This window comes from Alligator mississippiensis, chromosome 4 (genome assembly GCF_030867095.1).
Source record: "Alligator mississippiensis isolate rAllMis1 chromosome 4, rAllMis1, whole genome shotgun sequence".
In the NCBI taxonomy this organism is placed as follows: Eukaryota; Metazoa; Chordata; order Crocodylia; family Alligatoridae; genus Alligator; species Alligator mississippiensis.
The window spans coordinates 191,209,475-191,227,941 of record NC_081827.1 but is presented as its reverse complement, the minus strand read 5'-3'; the positions used below and the strand labels follow the sequence as shown (position 1 = coordinate 191,227,941).

At 43.0% G+C, this 18,467-nt stretch overlaps 1 protein-coding gene across 1 annotated transcript in view; it reads right to left on the bottom strand.

The window, feature by feature from the left end:
• Positions 1-15,481, bottom strand: part of SATB2 (SATB homeobox 2) — a gene marked incomplete at its 5' end in the record, with an annotated part of 125,420 nt that extends 109,939 nt beyond the window's left edge. The window contains one exon of the mRNA XM_059727222.1: positions 15,424-15,481. Coding sequence (XP_059583205.1) covers positions 15,424-15,481 — 58 coding nt within the window. The remainder of the gene's footprint in view (positions 1-15,423) is intronic.
• Between the last annotated feature and the right edge of the window lie 2,986 nt (positions 15,482-18,467).

Sequence of the window (18,467 nt, the reverse complement as noted above, 5' to 3'; positions counted from 1 at the left end):
TTTCTTTAACAGCAACACTGCAGCAATGTCCACAACCTCAAGTGCACCATATGCCATCAGTGTAACCCTAATGACCAGAAAGGGGTCAGGCTTGGTGGAAATATAGGTTGAATTTTGCCATAATCTTTTCATTTTAATCCCTTTCAAGGGTAAATGGTCAGTATGCTGCAGACTACATTTAGGAGAATATGGGATCCTAAATGAGCCTTTGAGATCTTCATGGATTCTAACAGAAGAGGAGAGTGCAGAGGAGATTTGAAAAGGAAGAAGGGGGTTTCTGTTGGGCAGGTGCAGCAGGGGTAGAATTCTTAATGTTAAAAAATTTTCTGTATTTTATAGGGTTTCCAAGCTTCCCATTAGCTTTGGCTGCTTGTCCCCAGGGAACCAAACATCCATGCTCATGTGGACGTGGCCACTGTGTGCATCTACACATTCATTAATGCACTTTGGCTACTGGGCATTAAGTTTAGTGCCTCTGGGCACTTTTACACATGCCTCCGGGGGGTGGGGGGTAGCACTTTAATTAGAGCAGCTCTGAAAGCCACTCTAATTAAAGCACCACCACATCTCCTGCATCACCATCCCCAAGCTTAAAAATAGAGGTGGGGGCACTTTAACTAAAGCTCATTTGACAGGCTTTAGTTCAAGTGCACCTGCCTCCATTTTTAAGCACGGGGGTGCTGATACACAAAATGTAGGAGGCTGCTGGAGCACAGCAACTGCCACACTCCTGCAGATTCAATTAATTGAGTCTGGTCCAACACACTGGAATTCCAGGCCATCGGAACAGCCTCTGCACTCGTGTATAGGCACCCTCTAATGTGAGGTACTAGCTAAACGTGGATTAGGCTGCCCTAATGCGCAGTAGTGAAAGCAAGTGCTTTTAATGATGCTTAATGCGCAGTAGCCTAATTTTACTGCACATCAGCTTATTAGCTCGTTTTTTCCCCATGACACACTAATGCGCAGTAAGTTAAGCAACTGCACATTAAAGCGCACTTGTAGATGTGCCCACTAAGCAGTAAAATACACTATATTATTCTATCGCGGTTGAAGGTTTTTAAACACTTTTAATAGGTTATAAAAGAACATTCAAACAAGGCTCTGCAGAGGCTAACAACCCTAAATTAAACTTATTGCCCTTGTTTTCATCCACTTAGGAGAATAAGATTTATTAATTCTAATATCCTGCCTGTTCACAACAGAACCACACAGAGGAGAGAAAGCAAGGCAAGACTGAAGCGATACAATGCAAGGATCTTTTTCTGTAGAGACATCTAGAAGTATAATTGAGAACACTATGCACAGGATTGGGGTGTGGCAGTGTAAAAGAAAATCTACTTTGAAGTGCAGGTGGCAATTTGGGCCCACGTAACTTGATGAGAAGATGTGGTTTTTTTTCTTGATTTCTTAGGCTGCTTTTTATGTAACATTGTTGTTTTCTCCCCTCATCTGTTAGAAGCTTAAATCCTTTCTTCCCTGTTTCTTCTGAAAGAAAGTGGAAATACATGAGGAATTGGTAGGACCAGGGAAAAGATGCATGAGCAGCTGAGAGAACTTTTTGTGGAGAAGTGAGATGGGGAGAGTGAATCTGGTAGCTTCCAGCAACCTAATTTATATGCCTATATGTAGAGCCAGAAAACAGATCTCCGCTGAAAGATTCACTACCTGCCCGACATCCTTTAAAAGATGACTTGATGTGCCTAATATTTTTGAAGTTAAGAAAACAACATGCAAACCTAAGCAGGATGTTTTTTTCAAGTCTTCAGGCCTTGGCATCTCTCACAAATAAGCAAAAATAAAACTGTTACCCTTGTAGATTACAATCTTACTCTATTGTAAAAGTACCAAAAATCACATCCTTACAATCTTCCATCTTTCCTTTCAAACTACTGTCAAACTGATTCTTTTGTCAGAACTCTAATACCTAGAGTTTTGAAAGCATTTTAGCTTTCACAAATCAGAAAATACGTTCCAGCTAGACTCTGTGGACTGATTTTCTTCATTAAATCCTACTTTAAGGAGGCCTACTCTCAGATTCCTTCTTCCCCTTCTTGTCCTCCAAGGAATAAAAAAATGCTTCCAAAGCCATGAAATTACCTTCAAGTTTCTTACCAATCAAAAAGAAAAAGGTAGTGACTTAGCTTGAGCGCACAGTCTCGTTGAAGCTCACTTACAGTGTAGGTGTTTGGTTTGGGTTTTTGTTTTGTTTTGGGGGGGCGGAGAAGAGGGGTTGGGTTTTTTTGTTTTTAGAGGTGAGGTATGATTACTTTTTGCACTATTTTACTTGAACCATTACCTTCCCAGCATTAGACTCATTTCATCACACCATTACTTATCTTTAGGACAAACGTCAGCAATTCACTCTAAGCATTCAAAAGCAGAGATTCAAGTAGGGTTGCCAATATAGAGGACATGCCGGTTTTCTGCTACTCTGGCCTCTATCGATATGAAACAGGATGCCAAAAAAAAAAAAGAGGACATAAAGGCATCCGGTTTCGTATCAATAGAGGACAGAGGACAACCAGACTGTCCTCTATGATGGCCACCCTAGAGTGAAGCCACCTATAGCCATGAATTGACTTAAAAACCACGAGGGCTTCCCCCTCCCCCTCCTTTACCAATGATACATTTGGAATTATTTTTATTTACTTTTTGGTTTTTGAGCTTTTCGATTGCACTCAACTCATAATTCCAGTCCTTTCTTCCACAGCCATAGGAACTACAACTCACCATTTTTCTTTAAATGAAAGGTGTTTCACACAGAATCACAAAACTCCAAGAGCTAGATGGAGTTTCAAGAACCAATCCCAAGTATCGCAACACTTGCAATAAAACTGGAAGTGTTAGCAGCATGGTGAGCCTCCTTGTGATGTGATGGAAAGCACGAATATTTCACAAGGATTTAAGCTCCTTCAACTATCTGGAGGAACCCACCACAAGCCCTCTGAGCTGCTGGGAAACACAGCAGTAACTTGGGGCACCACAGACCTGAAAAAGCTCTACTGTCGCAGGAATTACAACAGTGATTCTTTGTAGAGAAGGCTACTGGGTAAGGAAACACTGATGTTATCTACCTTGCCAGCTAAATTTCTGCAGTAGCACCCAGTTATATGAGAATTCAAGGAAATAGGGGCCAGATGCTTAGTATTACCAACTCCTTTCCAACCCAGTACCCAGAACAATAAACCTACAAAATACATTTCAAGTGAAAGAAATGGAGGATTACTATATGTCCAAGCAGTAAATGCAAAGGGTATACAGATAAGATGATGTGGCTCAGTGTTGGTGGATGTTCAGATAGTGCCACATCTGAGTGAGGCACTGACACAAAGTTCCCTGAAATATAAATATGGATTTCATTTTACCACAAGCTACTGGCAGAGCTAGGATCCAGAATTACCTGGATGGACTGGAAAAATGGTCCACAATAAACCAGATGCAATTCAACAACGACACATGCAAAGTCTCGCACTTGGGACAGAATAACTGCATGCACAAGGACAGATGGAGAATGACTGGCTAGGCTGCAGTACTGCAGAAAAGGACCTGGGGATTATAATGGACCGTAAACTGAATACAAGACAAAACAAGACAACAGTATGCTGTTACTGCAAAACAAACACAATTCCAGTAGCAGCACCAGACTGGATTGTATTAACAGAAGCATCACTTGCACATCAAGGAAACAGGCTACCCTAAGAAGGTTGTGGAATCTCCATCCCTGAAAATTTTCAAGAGCAGGATGGACAGGCACTTGGATGGGGTGGTTTAGTTAGGGAGGATCCTGTCTTAAGCCTTTATGTTTCCAAAGAGAACAAACAAAATGCACCAACCATCAGCATCTAAGCAGGGCTCCACTATCTAAATGTATAGGATCCTTTACTTGACCACAGAAGGAGCCAAAACAAAACTTTTCACTGACAGAAGACCTTATGCAGGAATCCAACACCGGAGAGAAAGGCTTTCTAATTTTTTTTTTTTACAGCCTTTAAGGTATGACTGGTTTCAGAAGAACTCCTGGACAAAACAACACAATCTGGTTTATGCTGACACTGTGACATTTCCAATACCTATTCTCAGATTCTGACACAATCTCAGCTAGTAGGTGAGACATGCATTGCACTATGAGCACCTATTATCAATGAAACTGATTTGATGCCCCAAAGTCTCTTGCATGTTAAGTGACTAAATGTTACTGGCTGCTCCTTTGTGCTCAAATCTCAGAAGCTAGGAAAGGTTTGTTTTTAATAGAAGACTTAGTATTCGAGAAAAATCCCAAAATACTGGCTAAAAACAAAAATATCAGCCAATAAAGCCTAATTGAAATTATTCAATCAATAGAAATGAAAGGAGATGACCTGCAGATACAAAAGTTGCCCAACGATCCCAAAGTCAAGAGACCTTGTGATTGCTTATCGAAGTTTAAACTGCCAAATATCTTTAATGCAAAACACTCCTTTCTGAGCTTTTCCAAGTTCACTTTGAGACTCTCACATTTGAGATGACTTTCCCTTTCTCCCAGCTTGCCAGCCCCCATTTTTAATTGCCAGCATGCATCCATTATAAGTACTAAACACAAATCATAAATAACCAGCTGAAAAGAGCAATTTCACTGAAATTGCACTACTTTTTCCATTTAACAACTGACTTTGAGAAATGAATAGCAAAACATCCAAACATATGATCCTTATGATCAAATACAAAAATGCATTTTCAAGAACACAACTATTTTGGGGCATGAATTGCTTATTTAAATAATATCACACATTTACAACAGCAGGCCCACAGCTAGGTGGCCTATAGACACAAATGTGTGATAGATATGCAATACATCACCCTCCAAAACAGCTAAATTCCAGGTAAATTCATGTCAATGGGTACCGATACACATGCCTGATGCCTGCTCCAATGCGTGCTAATTAGCATGCGTCAAAGCAGACTCAATCAAGTCTGCCGGCGTGTGCTACAGCATGCTAATTAGCACACTGCAGCAGCCTTGGCATCACATGTTTTCAGCATCCCCATGCTTCAAAATGGCATCAGGGCGCTTTACCAAAAGTTCAGTGAGCAATCTTTAGTTAAAAGCGCCCCTGCTGCCATTTTGAAGTGCAGGACACTAAATACATGAGATGTTCTGCGGGTGCTTTAATTAGAGAGGCTCCCAAGAGCCACTCTAATTAAAGTGTGCCCCCCCCATCATGCAGCATGTGTAAAGACACCCTTTAATACTCTTGAATAGTACCCTTTAACAGTGGTATGAATTAGCTACAAGCAAGTCAGTACAAAAATGTTGATAGGTTAGACACCCATCTCACAATGAAACTTCAGAAGCTGTTCAACCTACGTTTGCTGAAACTGACGGCTTGTCTAACCACTACAGTAAGGGCACAAAACTGTTTTTTCCTCCTGCTAGTAGTATGCCAAAATAGTGCCTTATATCACATCTCTTCTATTTATTTTCGGGTTAAAACTAATTTCATTAATTGCCAAAGTAATGGACTGGCAGTCTAGAATACTGAAACTTTTTAATTAACTGAATATTTACAGAACAGACAGTAGTAGGACACGCTCTTTATACATCACTCGCTCTTGGGTCTCAAATACCTCTGAAAAGGCCACCTCTAAAAGTTAGAGAAACAAATGTACCTTTACTTCTAAGTGCTTGCCATTTATGCAAGCACCCAGTAAGGCTACCATTTAGTACCAAACAAGGTATTTAATCATTTTAAATATGTGACCATCCAATGGGATATGAACTTCAAGTAACTACTGAGCAGGACAAATTTGAACTAGAGACCTAGCATGAAAAAAAGGCTTGGTTTCCTATCTCTTTAGCCACCCTGTGCCACGTTTAAAATGAACATCCCTTCTGAAATTCCTTTGAGTCACTTTCACAGAGAAAATAATTTGCAAGTAAATCAGAATATCTCTAACTGGATTTAAGAAGGATCTTGATAACAAGATTATGCTACTTAAAAGCGTCTTAGCTCTCTTCTGCCATTGATGTGAGGAGAATTTGCACCACTAAGTCATATTACAGAGTTATGTTTATGTATAAAATTATGTATACATGATGTATAAAGTTATATATAAGCAACTGTGCTGCAATCCATCAGGAAGCAATCAAGAGTACAGATCCCTCCATTCACAAGTAGTCTGATACAAAAAATGGTTTGAGACTGCTCATGATAAAGTCAATGGGAGTTTGCAAGACTGAGCTCAGCCCAAAAAATATATCAGTAGTGGATTAAAGCAGACAAAACCATACAAAGGACCTGTTTAAAGGGAAGTTTCATAACGTGAACCCTTGGGCCACCTCCTGTACAAAGCTACAATCCTTTTACAAACAGATATTTCTTGTGTCAAAATAGAGTAAAGATAACAGAACATAGATAAAGTTTCCCAATACTGGATAAAAACATACTCTTATTCTTTTGTGGAAAAGCCATTCTGCAATTGGTCTGTTCCTATTCACCCACCAGTCATGTGCTACATAATTTTCAGCTTCCTTTCTCCACCCACACCAAACTTCTTTTGTCTCAGAATTCTGGCAAGCCACCTCCAAAAAGCACAACAATAATAATCCCCAAACCACAAACCTCTAATATCCCCTCCTCCCACCCTAGAGGCAAAGAATTATACTCTATTAGAGTGACTCATGATTTTTCATCCTGTTCTTCTACTCCACAAAGCGTCCTGAAAGTAAACATTGAAAACCGGGGAAGAAAAAAATAAAGGTAACCAGTTCTCACTGCATCTAACCTACTAGGATCAACAAGAGGTCTCATTCCACTAGACTAGAACCATCTCTCAAAACAACACCTGTGATTTATCTGTAGAACAAGCATGCAAACTTTGCTAACAGAGAGCTGTAAAGATGAGCTCCCAGCAGCATGAGGACCACACCTAATTTGTATAAAAATGGAGTTGAAATAATATGGAAGCACAGCGCTTCAGGTCCCAGTATGCACAGGTGCTGTCCTCTTTGACCAGAAGTAGAATGATTACACACCACTTCATATGCCAGGCTGGAGGAATGCTTGGGCCATATTTAACCAGTGGTTGCACTTGCCATTCCCCCTTCTACCAAATTAAAGAGAAATAAACAATTTTATTTTTCCCATCAACACATTCTATTTTTGTTAGCTGCTGTTCCAAGTAGATTTTTAGATGTGATTTCTCATGAATAGCTTTAACTTTAATTTTATATAAATTGTTAGTAGCTGTAAATACTACATATGCATGCACATGCACACCCACACAGACTAAGGAGAGGGGTCAGGATTTCAGGATTTTATTTCACTTATGGGTTCTCACCATGATACATCAAGGTAGCAAACACCGTAGGGAAATGGACACATTAAAGTAAAAGCTAAATTTAAGTTAAAATGAAAAAAACTTATGTTTTTCTCTTCTTCAGTATAATATATAACATGTACATACATTGCAGTCAATACCTATGTGAATATATACCCAAAATGAGCGAGCTGCCAAGTAAAATAAAATAATTAATATTGATGTTCCTGGGGAGGTTGGGGGGGGTTGTTTTGTTTTGTTAGGGGGGGGTCGAGGGGGGGGAAAGGGTTGCTTGTTTGTTTGTTCTTTCTACTTAACACCATGAGTATCAAAACAGACCTGAACATTTTGGGGCCACACTGTGAAGAAAGAAAATAAAAAGCTTAATTTTGGGTGAATCCAAAATGAAACATTGCATTTCATTGCAAACAAAACTTTCCTTTAACATTTTCAGATTATTACTCTCTTTAAAAATATTAGATCAATTTTAAAATGAAACTATCATTTCAAAATGAAATGCTGAAACAGTTCATTGAGAAAGTTTTTTGTTTTTTTTTTTAGTTTCAGCTTTTTTAATATGAAAGCTTTTGACACCTTTAGAATATCCCCTCCCTTTTTTCAGGCAAAGCTACTCACCAAGTTTTTAAATGAAGCAAGTATGATTCCAAGTACATCACAAGCCATGCTGCTAATAAAACAACCAGAGCCCCACACCAGGTTCATTGTAAGAAGCAATAATCTAAATTAAACTGGCTGACTTTCAAATAAAGGTATCATCTAAAAGTATGCTTTTCAAATGAAAACTAATCTCAGGAATTTATTTGTCCCCTCAATACAGGATTCAAACTTTTTAAAATTATTTCCCTTCCCCTCCAAGGGATCATAGTAATTATTTTTAATAGAGTGGCATATGTTAAACAAAAATATTGAGGCTGGGGCTTCATTCCACCCAAGTCCCTGTGGACTTTTTCTTATGCGATCATGCAACTGAGCTCAGGTCCTAAACCCAGCCGGTGAAGTTCCAGCTGAAATTATGGCTATTAGTTGATGAGAAATCCTTTAATGAACAAGTCTGAAGCATGGAAGGAGCATAAGGTTTGCTGAACATTAAGTAGTAGAGCTGGAATTATATTAAAAAAGAAACTAAAGTTCACAACCATGCTTGAGAGATGGCTCAGGTTGAGTTAAAGCTCACTTGGTTTTGGCTTTGGTTCCACTTTGGGTTATTCCAAGCAGCCCTAGGCTGGCAAGCTTTCACCCAGGGAGGGTCCACATGAAAGCTTTGCTTTCCCCTGCTATGATAATGACCTGTCTGCTATGATTTGATTTGGGTTCACATCACAGACTGCCTTTGAAATGATTATTATTTTGTTAATTGTGAGAAGAAAAGAATTTAAGTGGCACCTCAAACTGACAGAACCAATAGCTCCGAGATAATTATTACTTGCCTTAATTAAAATAGTGCAACATTATTTAGAGAAAAGTTTAAAAATACCACTGGGGAGAGCAGTTTAAGATATAATTCCACATGGGGAATCTGTATAATTTTGGTTGTAACCACAGAAGAAAAATGTATAATTTGAGACAGAAATTATTCACTTACCATGCACAGTTAGTATATAAAAAAGTGTATTCATTTAATAAGAATGAATGCTGTGGGTGTAGTTACAGTGTTTCATGTGTCTGTTTACCCAAAAGAATTACTTCAGCATTTATGGAAAAACAGTTGTCTACCCAATTACCTTTTTTTTTTTTTTAATTGTTATTATTTTAAATTCTTTCAACTCTGTGATTTCTATACCAAAGATGGACAAGAAACTATATTTCAAAACATTCATTCCTCCCTACCTGAACTCAACATAGGGTCAGATAGAATACCTAGGCACTCAGAACTCCCAACTTTAGTCTCAGTTATGTATGATATTTTTAAAAGGAAGTATGCACAAATAGGTAAAAACCTCTCACCCAAAAATGTTCAATTTTTATTTTTTTAACTTTCAAAATTATATGAAAGCTAATACTGTCATATCTATCTATCTAGATATATTTATCTATAGAGATAGATAGAGAGATACATATGGAAAAATGGAAATATATGGAGAATAAATGGGAAAAAATCTCAGCTCAGCTGTTAACTACATTCTACAAACAAGTGGCCTTCAACTCTAACAATGATTAAGTACTACTGAATGAGTGCATATCCCTTATACTAAGAGGTAACTAGCAAATACAGGGCCATTAGCTGTTCCAGTTTACTATGCTGGATTGAGCTACTCAAGAGTATTTGCATTTCTCGTTTTTTGTCTACATTTTTTTAAATTTCTGATCTGGTCTACTTGGTTTATCAGAATAGGTGCATATGGTGTAGCAGCAAAGCCCCTATATATGTGCATGTTAAATTAAATACCTGCACATGATAATAGGCTGTACATGCAGTAAATCCATTGTGTGTGCGCAAATGATCCTATGAACTTATTAATATAGCTTCCAGAAAATTAACCATTGCAGGAGCCTGATATTATTTGCAAGTGCGATCTACTGTATTCATTTTTCACCAGAACATCCTGGGTGCAACACTAACCAAAACTGACTTGTCAAGGACACATAAGCAAGTCAGTGGCAGGGGGAGTGGCCACATCTCCCCACAGTTATATCATGTGTTCTTGCCACTGATCTATGCTCACGCCACCCTTTTACTGTGCCACTTAATTTATAAAGTGGAAACAAGGCATGAGTGCAATATGCAACAAACACAATAAAATGAGAGCTTTGTGGGAGGAGGGGGTCAACAAATGGGCCATCATCAGCCATATCAACTAATCAAAGGCATATGTTAAGAGGACTCCAAGGCGAAGTACGCACGGTCAAAAAGCAGTTCGGGGCAGAATCAATTCAATCTAGGCAGCTTCTTCTAAGCTGCAAAGGTTGAACTGATAACCAGGGATCTGGGTTTTCCGTTTCCCACGGAAAAGTGGAGAAAACCATGGATTCCCTGTTTTTAATCAAAGAAAACGCGGATTTCCCCTTTTATCAGAGATATCCATGGATTCTCCGCTTTTGCAAAGAGCTCTTGCAGTCTGGCACAGCTCCAGCCTGCAAGAGCTGATTGCAAAAAGGGTGTGAAACCCTCAGCCCTACCCAGAGGGCAAGGGAGAGGGGGGATGGGCGGGGCCTGAGCCTTTGAGTCCGCCAAGGCTGGGCTCAGGCTCAGGCTTGCCCTTCACCCCGGGAGCCTAGGGGTAAGTGGGGCTTGAGGGCCATGGAAGATGGTTGGGGGCTGAGGGAGTGGGGGGTGCTGCCAGCCCCAGGTGGCACACTGCAGCCAGGAGCATGGCCAGGGGGTGAGGGCAGGGGTGCCCCTCTGCAAGCCACATGTGCCAGCCAGCCTGACAAGGGGTTCACATATGAAGGCCACTGCCACCGTGCCCCTGGCTGCCTTCCCCATGGCTGGCTGCGCAACTTTGCAGGCAAGCAACATGGAATGCAGTGTGTTGGTGCCCACCATGTGTAGGCTACACACATGCCACCCAGCCAGCTGACCAGGGGAGGGGGAGAAGAGGGCTCACATGCAGCCGGCTTCATGTCTCCATGGCCACAGCTCTGCAGCAGCAGCAAGGGATGGTGGCTATGTGGGGGGGGCGGGGCTTGCACGCGACAGCCGCAGCTGCTCCCACTTACCTGTGGAACCATGCCAGCAGTGGTGGCTGTTGCGTGCAAAACCTCCCCATGCTGATGTTCCCACTGCAGAGCCATGCCCGTAGAGCTCTACGGCTGGCCACAGGGTGGCAGCAGCAGTGTGGTGGTGGCCGTGGCTGCCACATGCGAGCTCCCCCATCTGTGGGTAGGGCTACTTAAGCAGCGACAGCGATATAGGTGGTAGGGGTGGCTTTGTGCATCCCAGCAGGCTAGCGGGGGGGGGGGTTTCCACATACAGCGGCTGCCACCACCTCGCACCACTGCTGCCGCTTGTCTGCAGAGCCAGGCCCATGGATGTATAGGCTCGCATGCAGCATGGCTGCACAGGCAAGCAGCAGTGGTAGTGGCCACTGCGTGCAAGCCCCCCCACAGCCAGCATGTAGCTGCCACCCCCCCACACTGCCGCGGAGCCATGCAGCTGGTCAAGGGGCATAAGTGGCATTTCAGTGGCGGCCACTGCATGCAAGCCCCCCTTTCCCCCCCCAAGTGGGCAGCATGTATGTGACCCACATGCAGCAGCTGCCACTGCACTGCTGCTGCTGCGCCCTGTGCCACTTGCCCACAAAGCCGTGCGGGGGGCTGTGGGATGGTAGCACAGGGTGCAGTGGCAGAGTTGTGGTGGTGGCCTCTGTAACAGGAGGGCGGTCAGAGTCACCGCGCTCTCCCCTGCCGCCTCTTTTACCATGTCATACTGCCAACTGGCACCCTCCAATTCTCACCCTCCACGACTTTGATCTTATATATATTATAGGGAGGCTGCCTTTTGTCTTCTTGTTCCACAGTTATCTCCAGTTCCTCTACGGGAGTGAGCGTTCCGTACACTCCAGCCTTATGGGCTATGCATGGCTCCTACCACCCCCATACCACGCCCCAAGCCTCGCAGATGTAACTGACGTTGTTCTGTCTCTCTCCCTCTCTCAGGGCCTTCTCAGTGATGCCGCCCTCTCTCCAGGGCCTTCTCAAGCACTGCTCTCTTTCCTGGAGCTCACCCCAATGCTGCTCCCTTCTCCGGGGCTCACCACACCTGCACTGGGGCTTCTCAGCAACACCCCCTTCTCTGGGGCTTCTCAACTGCCCCTCTCTGGGGCTGGGGTCTATGTACCCCAAATGCTGCGCCCTCACTCGCGCTGGGGTCCCCATGCTAGTGTGAGTTCCCTAAGAGGCTTCCTCCAACCCCTAACAGCCTCACCCGAACCACCAGTGTAACAAATAGCAACACAAACACAAGCCCCTGGGCTATAACACAAACAGAAGCCACCCGGCTATAACCACACTCAAGCCTACCGGGGTTTCTTCATCTTGCAGCAGCATAAGACATTGTTCCTGCACCAGGCTTCTCCTCTGTAACATGGCTGAGAGCTCCCTCCTCCTTGACTGCTGGTAGGCAACTGCCTCTAGCCTCCTGCCTGTGATTTATATAGGAGCCAGACCCTGCCCCTTCTCATCAGCTGGCTAGGCAGGTATGGGTCATTATTTCCCACTAGTTGCCTCAGAAACCGGCACCTGAGGGGTTATCCCGGCTCTCCAAGTAGCAGGCACCTTAGTGCCCTGCTACAGCCTCCAAGTGTGAACCCCCCATCAGGCCGGCCGACCGGAGCATATGTGGCCCGCAGACTGGTACCCCTGCCCTCACCACCTGGGAGTGGGCACAGGGGCATGCTCCCCTGCTTCTTGATCAACTCCCCCCAGCACCTTCCCTTTCCCCTGCCCTGCCCCACCCTTTCCCCCCACGCACACTTACCTGCTGGGGTGGGTGTCAGTGTCTATGTGTGCATCTGTGTCTACATGTCTGTGCCTGCGTGTCTGTGAGGTTATTGTGGGGGAGTGAGGGGCATCAGGAGGGCTGACGAGGCTGTGGGGGGAATGCGGGGCACCGGCCATGCGGGGGGGGGGGGATTAATTTTTATAATGGATTTTGGGTTTTTAAATCAGACAATTTGCAATTAATCAGAGAAAGCCAGGATCCCTGCTGATAACCAACTGAACTGACCCTTAGTTTTCAATTGGGAAAGGCAGGGGGAGACCTGCACTGACCCAGGCCAGTAGGTAGGGGCGCTAGAGCATGTCTCCTAGCCTGCTGGCCATTGCCAGCCCAGCCAAGTGTTCCCATTTGGCTCTCCAGTACATGCACTCAACCTCCAGCATGGGGGCATCAAGGAGCCCATGCCTTGGGGGGCTTCCTCCCCACTCCAGCCCCAGGGAGCTGAGGGAGATTCTTCCCCTCCCAAACCCCACAGCTGCTTGCCTTAGCCCCTGTGAGTCTTGAGGATAGCCCAGGGCAGCCTCAGGGAGTAGAGGGAAATTCTTCCACTCCTCTGCCACTAGTTTTGCCTCAGACTCACAGCAGCTGAGACAAAACTGACTGTGAAGGAGCCTGAGACTTGCAGGGGCTAAAGCAAGCAGCTCTGGGGTTTGAAAGGGGAAGAATCTCCCTCAACTCCTGGAGGATGTCCCTGGTGCCTGCATGTTGGGCTGCACGGACAGGTACCCAGCCGTGAGGACTCCTCCTCCCTCCCTTCTCTGGCTGTGACTGAAGCAATCAGCAGCTGGGAAAAGGGAGGGGGGACAGCTGCCAAGGGCCAAAAAGCCTCCACCACAAGGGCTTTCCTTCCCCCTACATGCTGTGTAGACTCTGGATAAGGGCCTGGGTTTCCATTACTCCGTCCCCTCTGCCATTCTTATGAGCTGATGGATGCAAGCAGGACGCAGGCTAAGGAGCAGTGGGGTGAGGCAGTCCCTGCCCCACTGGAGCAGACAGGGTTGCAAAGCATCCTGGGATGCTATGAGGCTGGCAGTTAACTTGAACTAGGAGTGGATCTGGGACAGAAGTTCCATAAACCAGTTTGACCAAAATCAGTTAACTCTGAAACTTCATCCAACCCAGTTTATTTTAAACTGGCTTTGGCCATTTTGAAAGAGGTTTATGTGCACTGAACTTCTGTTACAGGTTTAAGTCAGTTTCCAATCTCTGAAGCCAGTTTGTGTGCAACTTCTGTCCCTAGCTCAAGGATCTGCCCCTTCTATCAGAGCGAATGAGTAAGATTTTTGATGTTTTGTAAACCCCATTCTCCTGGCTCACCATTTTTCATTTTTGTACCACATCTTTCCTCCATACATCACCACTTCAATTCTCTCCTCTTTCATATAGAAACTTCCCCTTCTTGTGTAGGAGGAAGGAACTTTAGTCTTCACTCTCTCAAACTTTGTTTAAAGGCCATGTTCTACCATCACTTAAATATATATTTAGTTGAAAACTTTTTTTAAAGTAAACAGCACTTCCCTGCTTTTCAGTGTTAAAAACAAACAAATATCTGAGCAGCTTTTCCTATAAAAAATTTGACAAGGGGCACCCAAATCCTCAGTTCTACCTTGATATTTACTGCTTAGCCCTTTGCTGGCTATCAGAGGAAACTCTATGAATTTAAGTATTTGGTTATGAAACACTAGAACATTGTAAACAAAATAAACATTTTCAGGTCCTTTCTTCCTCCAAGTACTTATAAGTCTCCTACATGTCTGAAACTTTACCCTGCCACAATCAAGATGCAAAATCTGTTAGATATTTGTCTTAGAACCATAGGATTTTTATTTGGAAATCACGTAATTTTTTCAAAATAAACAGACAGTTACGTAAGTCAAAACCTATAATCTCCAGCAGGCAAGTCACCAAGCAGTTCAATTCAATGTATTTTTTAGTTTATGTTGATTTTTGGCCAAACTGTAAGTACCCATCCAATCGTCTTTTAGCTATTAAAATATGCTGGATGTTCAGCACCTTGCAGAGTCTGAGCCGCTGTTTGCTTATGCTTCATTAGGTTTAAAGTATAAAGAAATTTGCAAAATCTAAACATTTCCAAGAACCATACTGGGCTTCAGGACTGAACATTGTAACAGCCCCTCCTAGGACTAGCTATTTCCATAGCAAGACAGTGCAAAAATGCAATTATTATTGCTAAATTGTTTTCAACTCTTATAATTTTACATATCTCACTTTAACATCAAAATGGGATCTTGTGCCCCAGCCTACCATAGAAACACCTTCAACAAATGTCAGCGTCTCTATACAGGGGGAATCTTTATTTGAGCATGGACACACTGTTTGGCATGGTTTTACTTTAAAGATCAATCACAGTGTGAAGGTCCTTTTTGACTGTGCAGGATAAAACATTTTTTAAATGGTCTATAAGAGCCCTTAAAGCTCAGATCATCTGCAAAATAAAATGGTACTGCTGCTAAGTTTGGATGCAATTACATGTCTGCAAAGAACTGCTGTGAACATTTCTTGGCATCTTCTTTTCACCCTCTCTCCTTCACTATACATTTTGCCAGTAGCTGTTAATATCCTGTACCAGTAACACAAAGATTGTTAACATAGCCATTCATTTTTGGTGTTAGTACAGTAGTTAAGTTTATTTAAGTGATATTTACCACTAAAGAATGAGATCTCTGCTTCTACTGCAGGCAGGCCTCCCCTTTTCTCATTCCCTCAGCCCCAGGCTGAAGCATTCTTCACCAAAAATCCTTGACCTCTGGCCTGAGAAGAACACTTGGTTGAACTGTAATCCCAACTCCTCCTCACTCATTCAGTTTCACGATCTGTTTGAAGCAATCATTACAGACTCAGCTACATTCTGTGGTCATATTATAAAATGAATCATTGCTCTATAGTCCAAGATTGCCAAACTCATTTTGAGTGTGGTTTACAGTCAAATCATTGGTTGCTCAGCCCCTTTTGTGCTGTACTCTTCCCAGTCTAGTCACATCAGGGAAAACTCCCTTCACTGGAAGAGCTCCAGACTCGCAATGGTTTATCATAGGGAAAATTTGGCCTGTAGTATTTGTTCACGAGAGCTAACTGGGATTCTTCAGCCACTTCCTTTCTTTCCAAGAGATCTGACCTCAAAAAAAATCTCTCCGATGTTTGTAGTGTTCTAACACAAGGAATCCTGGGAATCTGAATATCTACCACTCCTCTGGGTATATATTCAGACTACAGCTTCCAATGTGCAGTTTTACATTACATGTTCCTATACCCCACATTTTCTATTTTAAGAGTGTCTATGGAATATTATATGCTGCAACTCTGTATGAATGAATGAATGAATGCTCCATTATTCCCACTCATGGTACAGGGGTGGTCGCTCTGAAGTTTTACAATGCTGCATGCTGCTGTAATGACATCATATGACATCATAAACCCACATGATTTCTAAAGGCCCTGATGAATGTTCCTACTATAACCATCCTTTTAATAAATTAGAAAAATGTATTAAAGGAAAAAGTTTCTCATTTGTGAGCTATTTAAAAATCTATAGTCAAACACTAACCACCTCTTATGATACACACACACACACACACACACACACACACACACACTTTATATATCCTACTGCCACCAAAGAACAGATACCACCATCCCAACCAAAGGCCAACTAGACAGGCAACCCTAATATTATAAGATAACCCCATATAAAGGAACCTAACAAAACAAAATCTGTGACCAGAGTTTATATGGGGAGGAGCATTGATATACTGAAATATTTGTAAACAGATTTCTGAAAAAACAGAGTTATGGTTTCCTTTAATACTCCCATACAACTTCTACACAACTATTCTCCCTTTGATGATATGCATATACACATACTGCTTAATCAAAAGGTCAAATACTAAGTCCAGGCCAAAAAATGAATGTAATCTGCCACCCCCTCCCCTCCAACCAAATGGGCACATCTGAACCCTGTTCTCGATGTTTTACTCTATTCCACGTAGATTCCACCTTCCGTATCAGACGATATCGCCAAGTGAAAAGTACATAAGATTGGGTCATCCCTTGCATGTTCTTGAAACATGCATTTTTAAGACATTAAAGCTTCCACAGAGGTGACAGAGAACTTTTCCTCACAATTTTGAAGAGAATTTAGGGGTGTAGGTTTTGAAGAGAATTTAGGACACCTTTAAATAAATTTTTGCCATGTAATTCCAATCTAAAGCTCTCAGGCATCAGTATAAGCTCAGTTCAAGCAACAGCAACCTGGTTGAGAACCACTGACTTATGGACATGCTAAAAATGAGAATATGCTAGAGACTGTTCCTTTTAAGCAAGGAAAAATAGTCCAAGAAAAATCAGCTGTAGCCAACTATCACGTGTATGCTATCCCATACCACTGGACCATTACAGAATTTTAGGATCTGGATTTTTTTCAAACATTGCTGATGCATCATCATTAAGTACATGTAAGACCCTAAACTAGTTCTCTTCACAAAGTATTTACCATGGTTTATAACCCCACAGCCAAAATGTACCTGTAGCTGTGCTACCAATGCTGTAATCAATGAAAAAAAATTAACCTTAAAGGTGGAATAAATATTAGATAACAACTTCTGCTCTTGATTACATCACTGTAAATCCGAACTAAATCTGTTGACTTGATTATATTACTTATTATTTGCACTGGTACAACACAGAACAAAATATATTTTTCAAAAATTCCTTGCTCTCATTACAAAAATTAATCAAAATTAAAAGCAACATGTGCACTGAATCAGAATTTCAACATGTACCGTTAGATATTTAGGCTGGAAAATTGGCTCCGGGGTCGGACCCAGAGGGTAGTAATTGATGGAAGTCACTCATCGTGGTGTCCTGTGATCAGTGGGGTCCCCCAGTGCTCTGTCCTTGGACCCATACTGTTCAACATCTTCATTAATGATGTGGACACTGGAGTCAGAAGCAGACTGGCCAAGTTCGCCGATGACACCAAACTTTGGGGCAAAGCATCCACACCAGAAGACAGGCGGGTGATCCAGGCTGACCTGGACAGGCTCAGCAAGTGGGCGGATGAGAATCTGATGGTGTTCAACGCTGATAAATGCAAGGTTCTCCACCTTGGGAAAAAAAACCCGCAGCATCCTTATAGGCTTGGCAGTGCTATGTTGGCTAGCACTATGCAAGAAAGAGACTTGGGGGTCATCATTGACCACAAGATGAACATGAGCCTGCAATGCGATGCTGCGGCTAGTAAAGCGACCAAAACACTGGCTTGCATCCATAGATGCTTCTCAGGCAAATCCCGGGATGTCATTCTCCCCCTGTACTCGGCCTTAGTGAGGCCGCAGCTGGAGTACTGCATCCAGTTTTGGGCTCCACAATTCAAAAAGGATGTGGAGAAGCTTGAGAGAGTCCAGAGAAGAGCCACGCGCATGATCAGAGGTCAGGGAAGCAGACCCTACGATGACAGGCTGAGAGCCCTGGGGCTCTTTAGCCTGGAAAAGCGCAGGCTCAGGGGTGATCTGATGGCCACCTATAAGTTTATCAGGGGTGACCACCAGTATCTGGGGGAACGTTTGTTCACCAAAGCGCCCCAAGGGATGACAAGGTCGAATGGTCACAAACTACTACAAGATCGTTTCAGGCTGGACATAAGGAAGAATTTCCTTACTGTCCGAGCCCCCAAGGTCTGGAACAGCCTGCC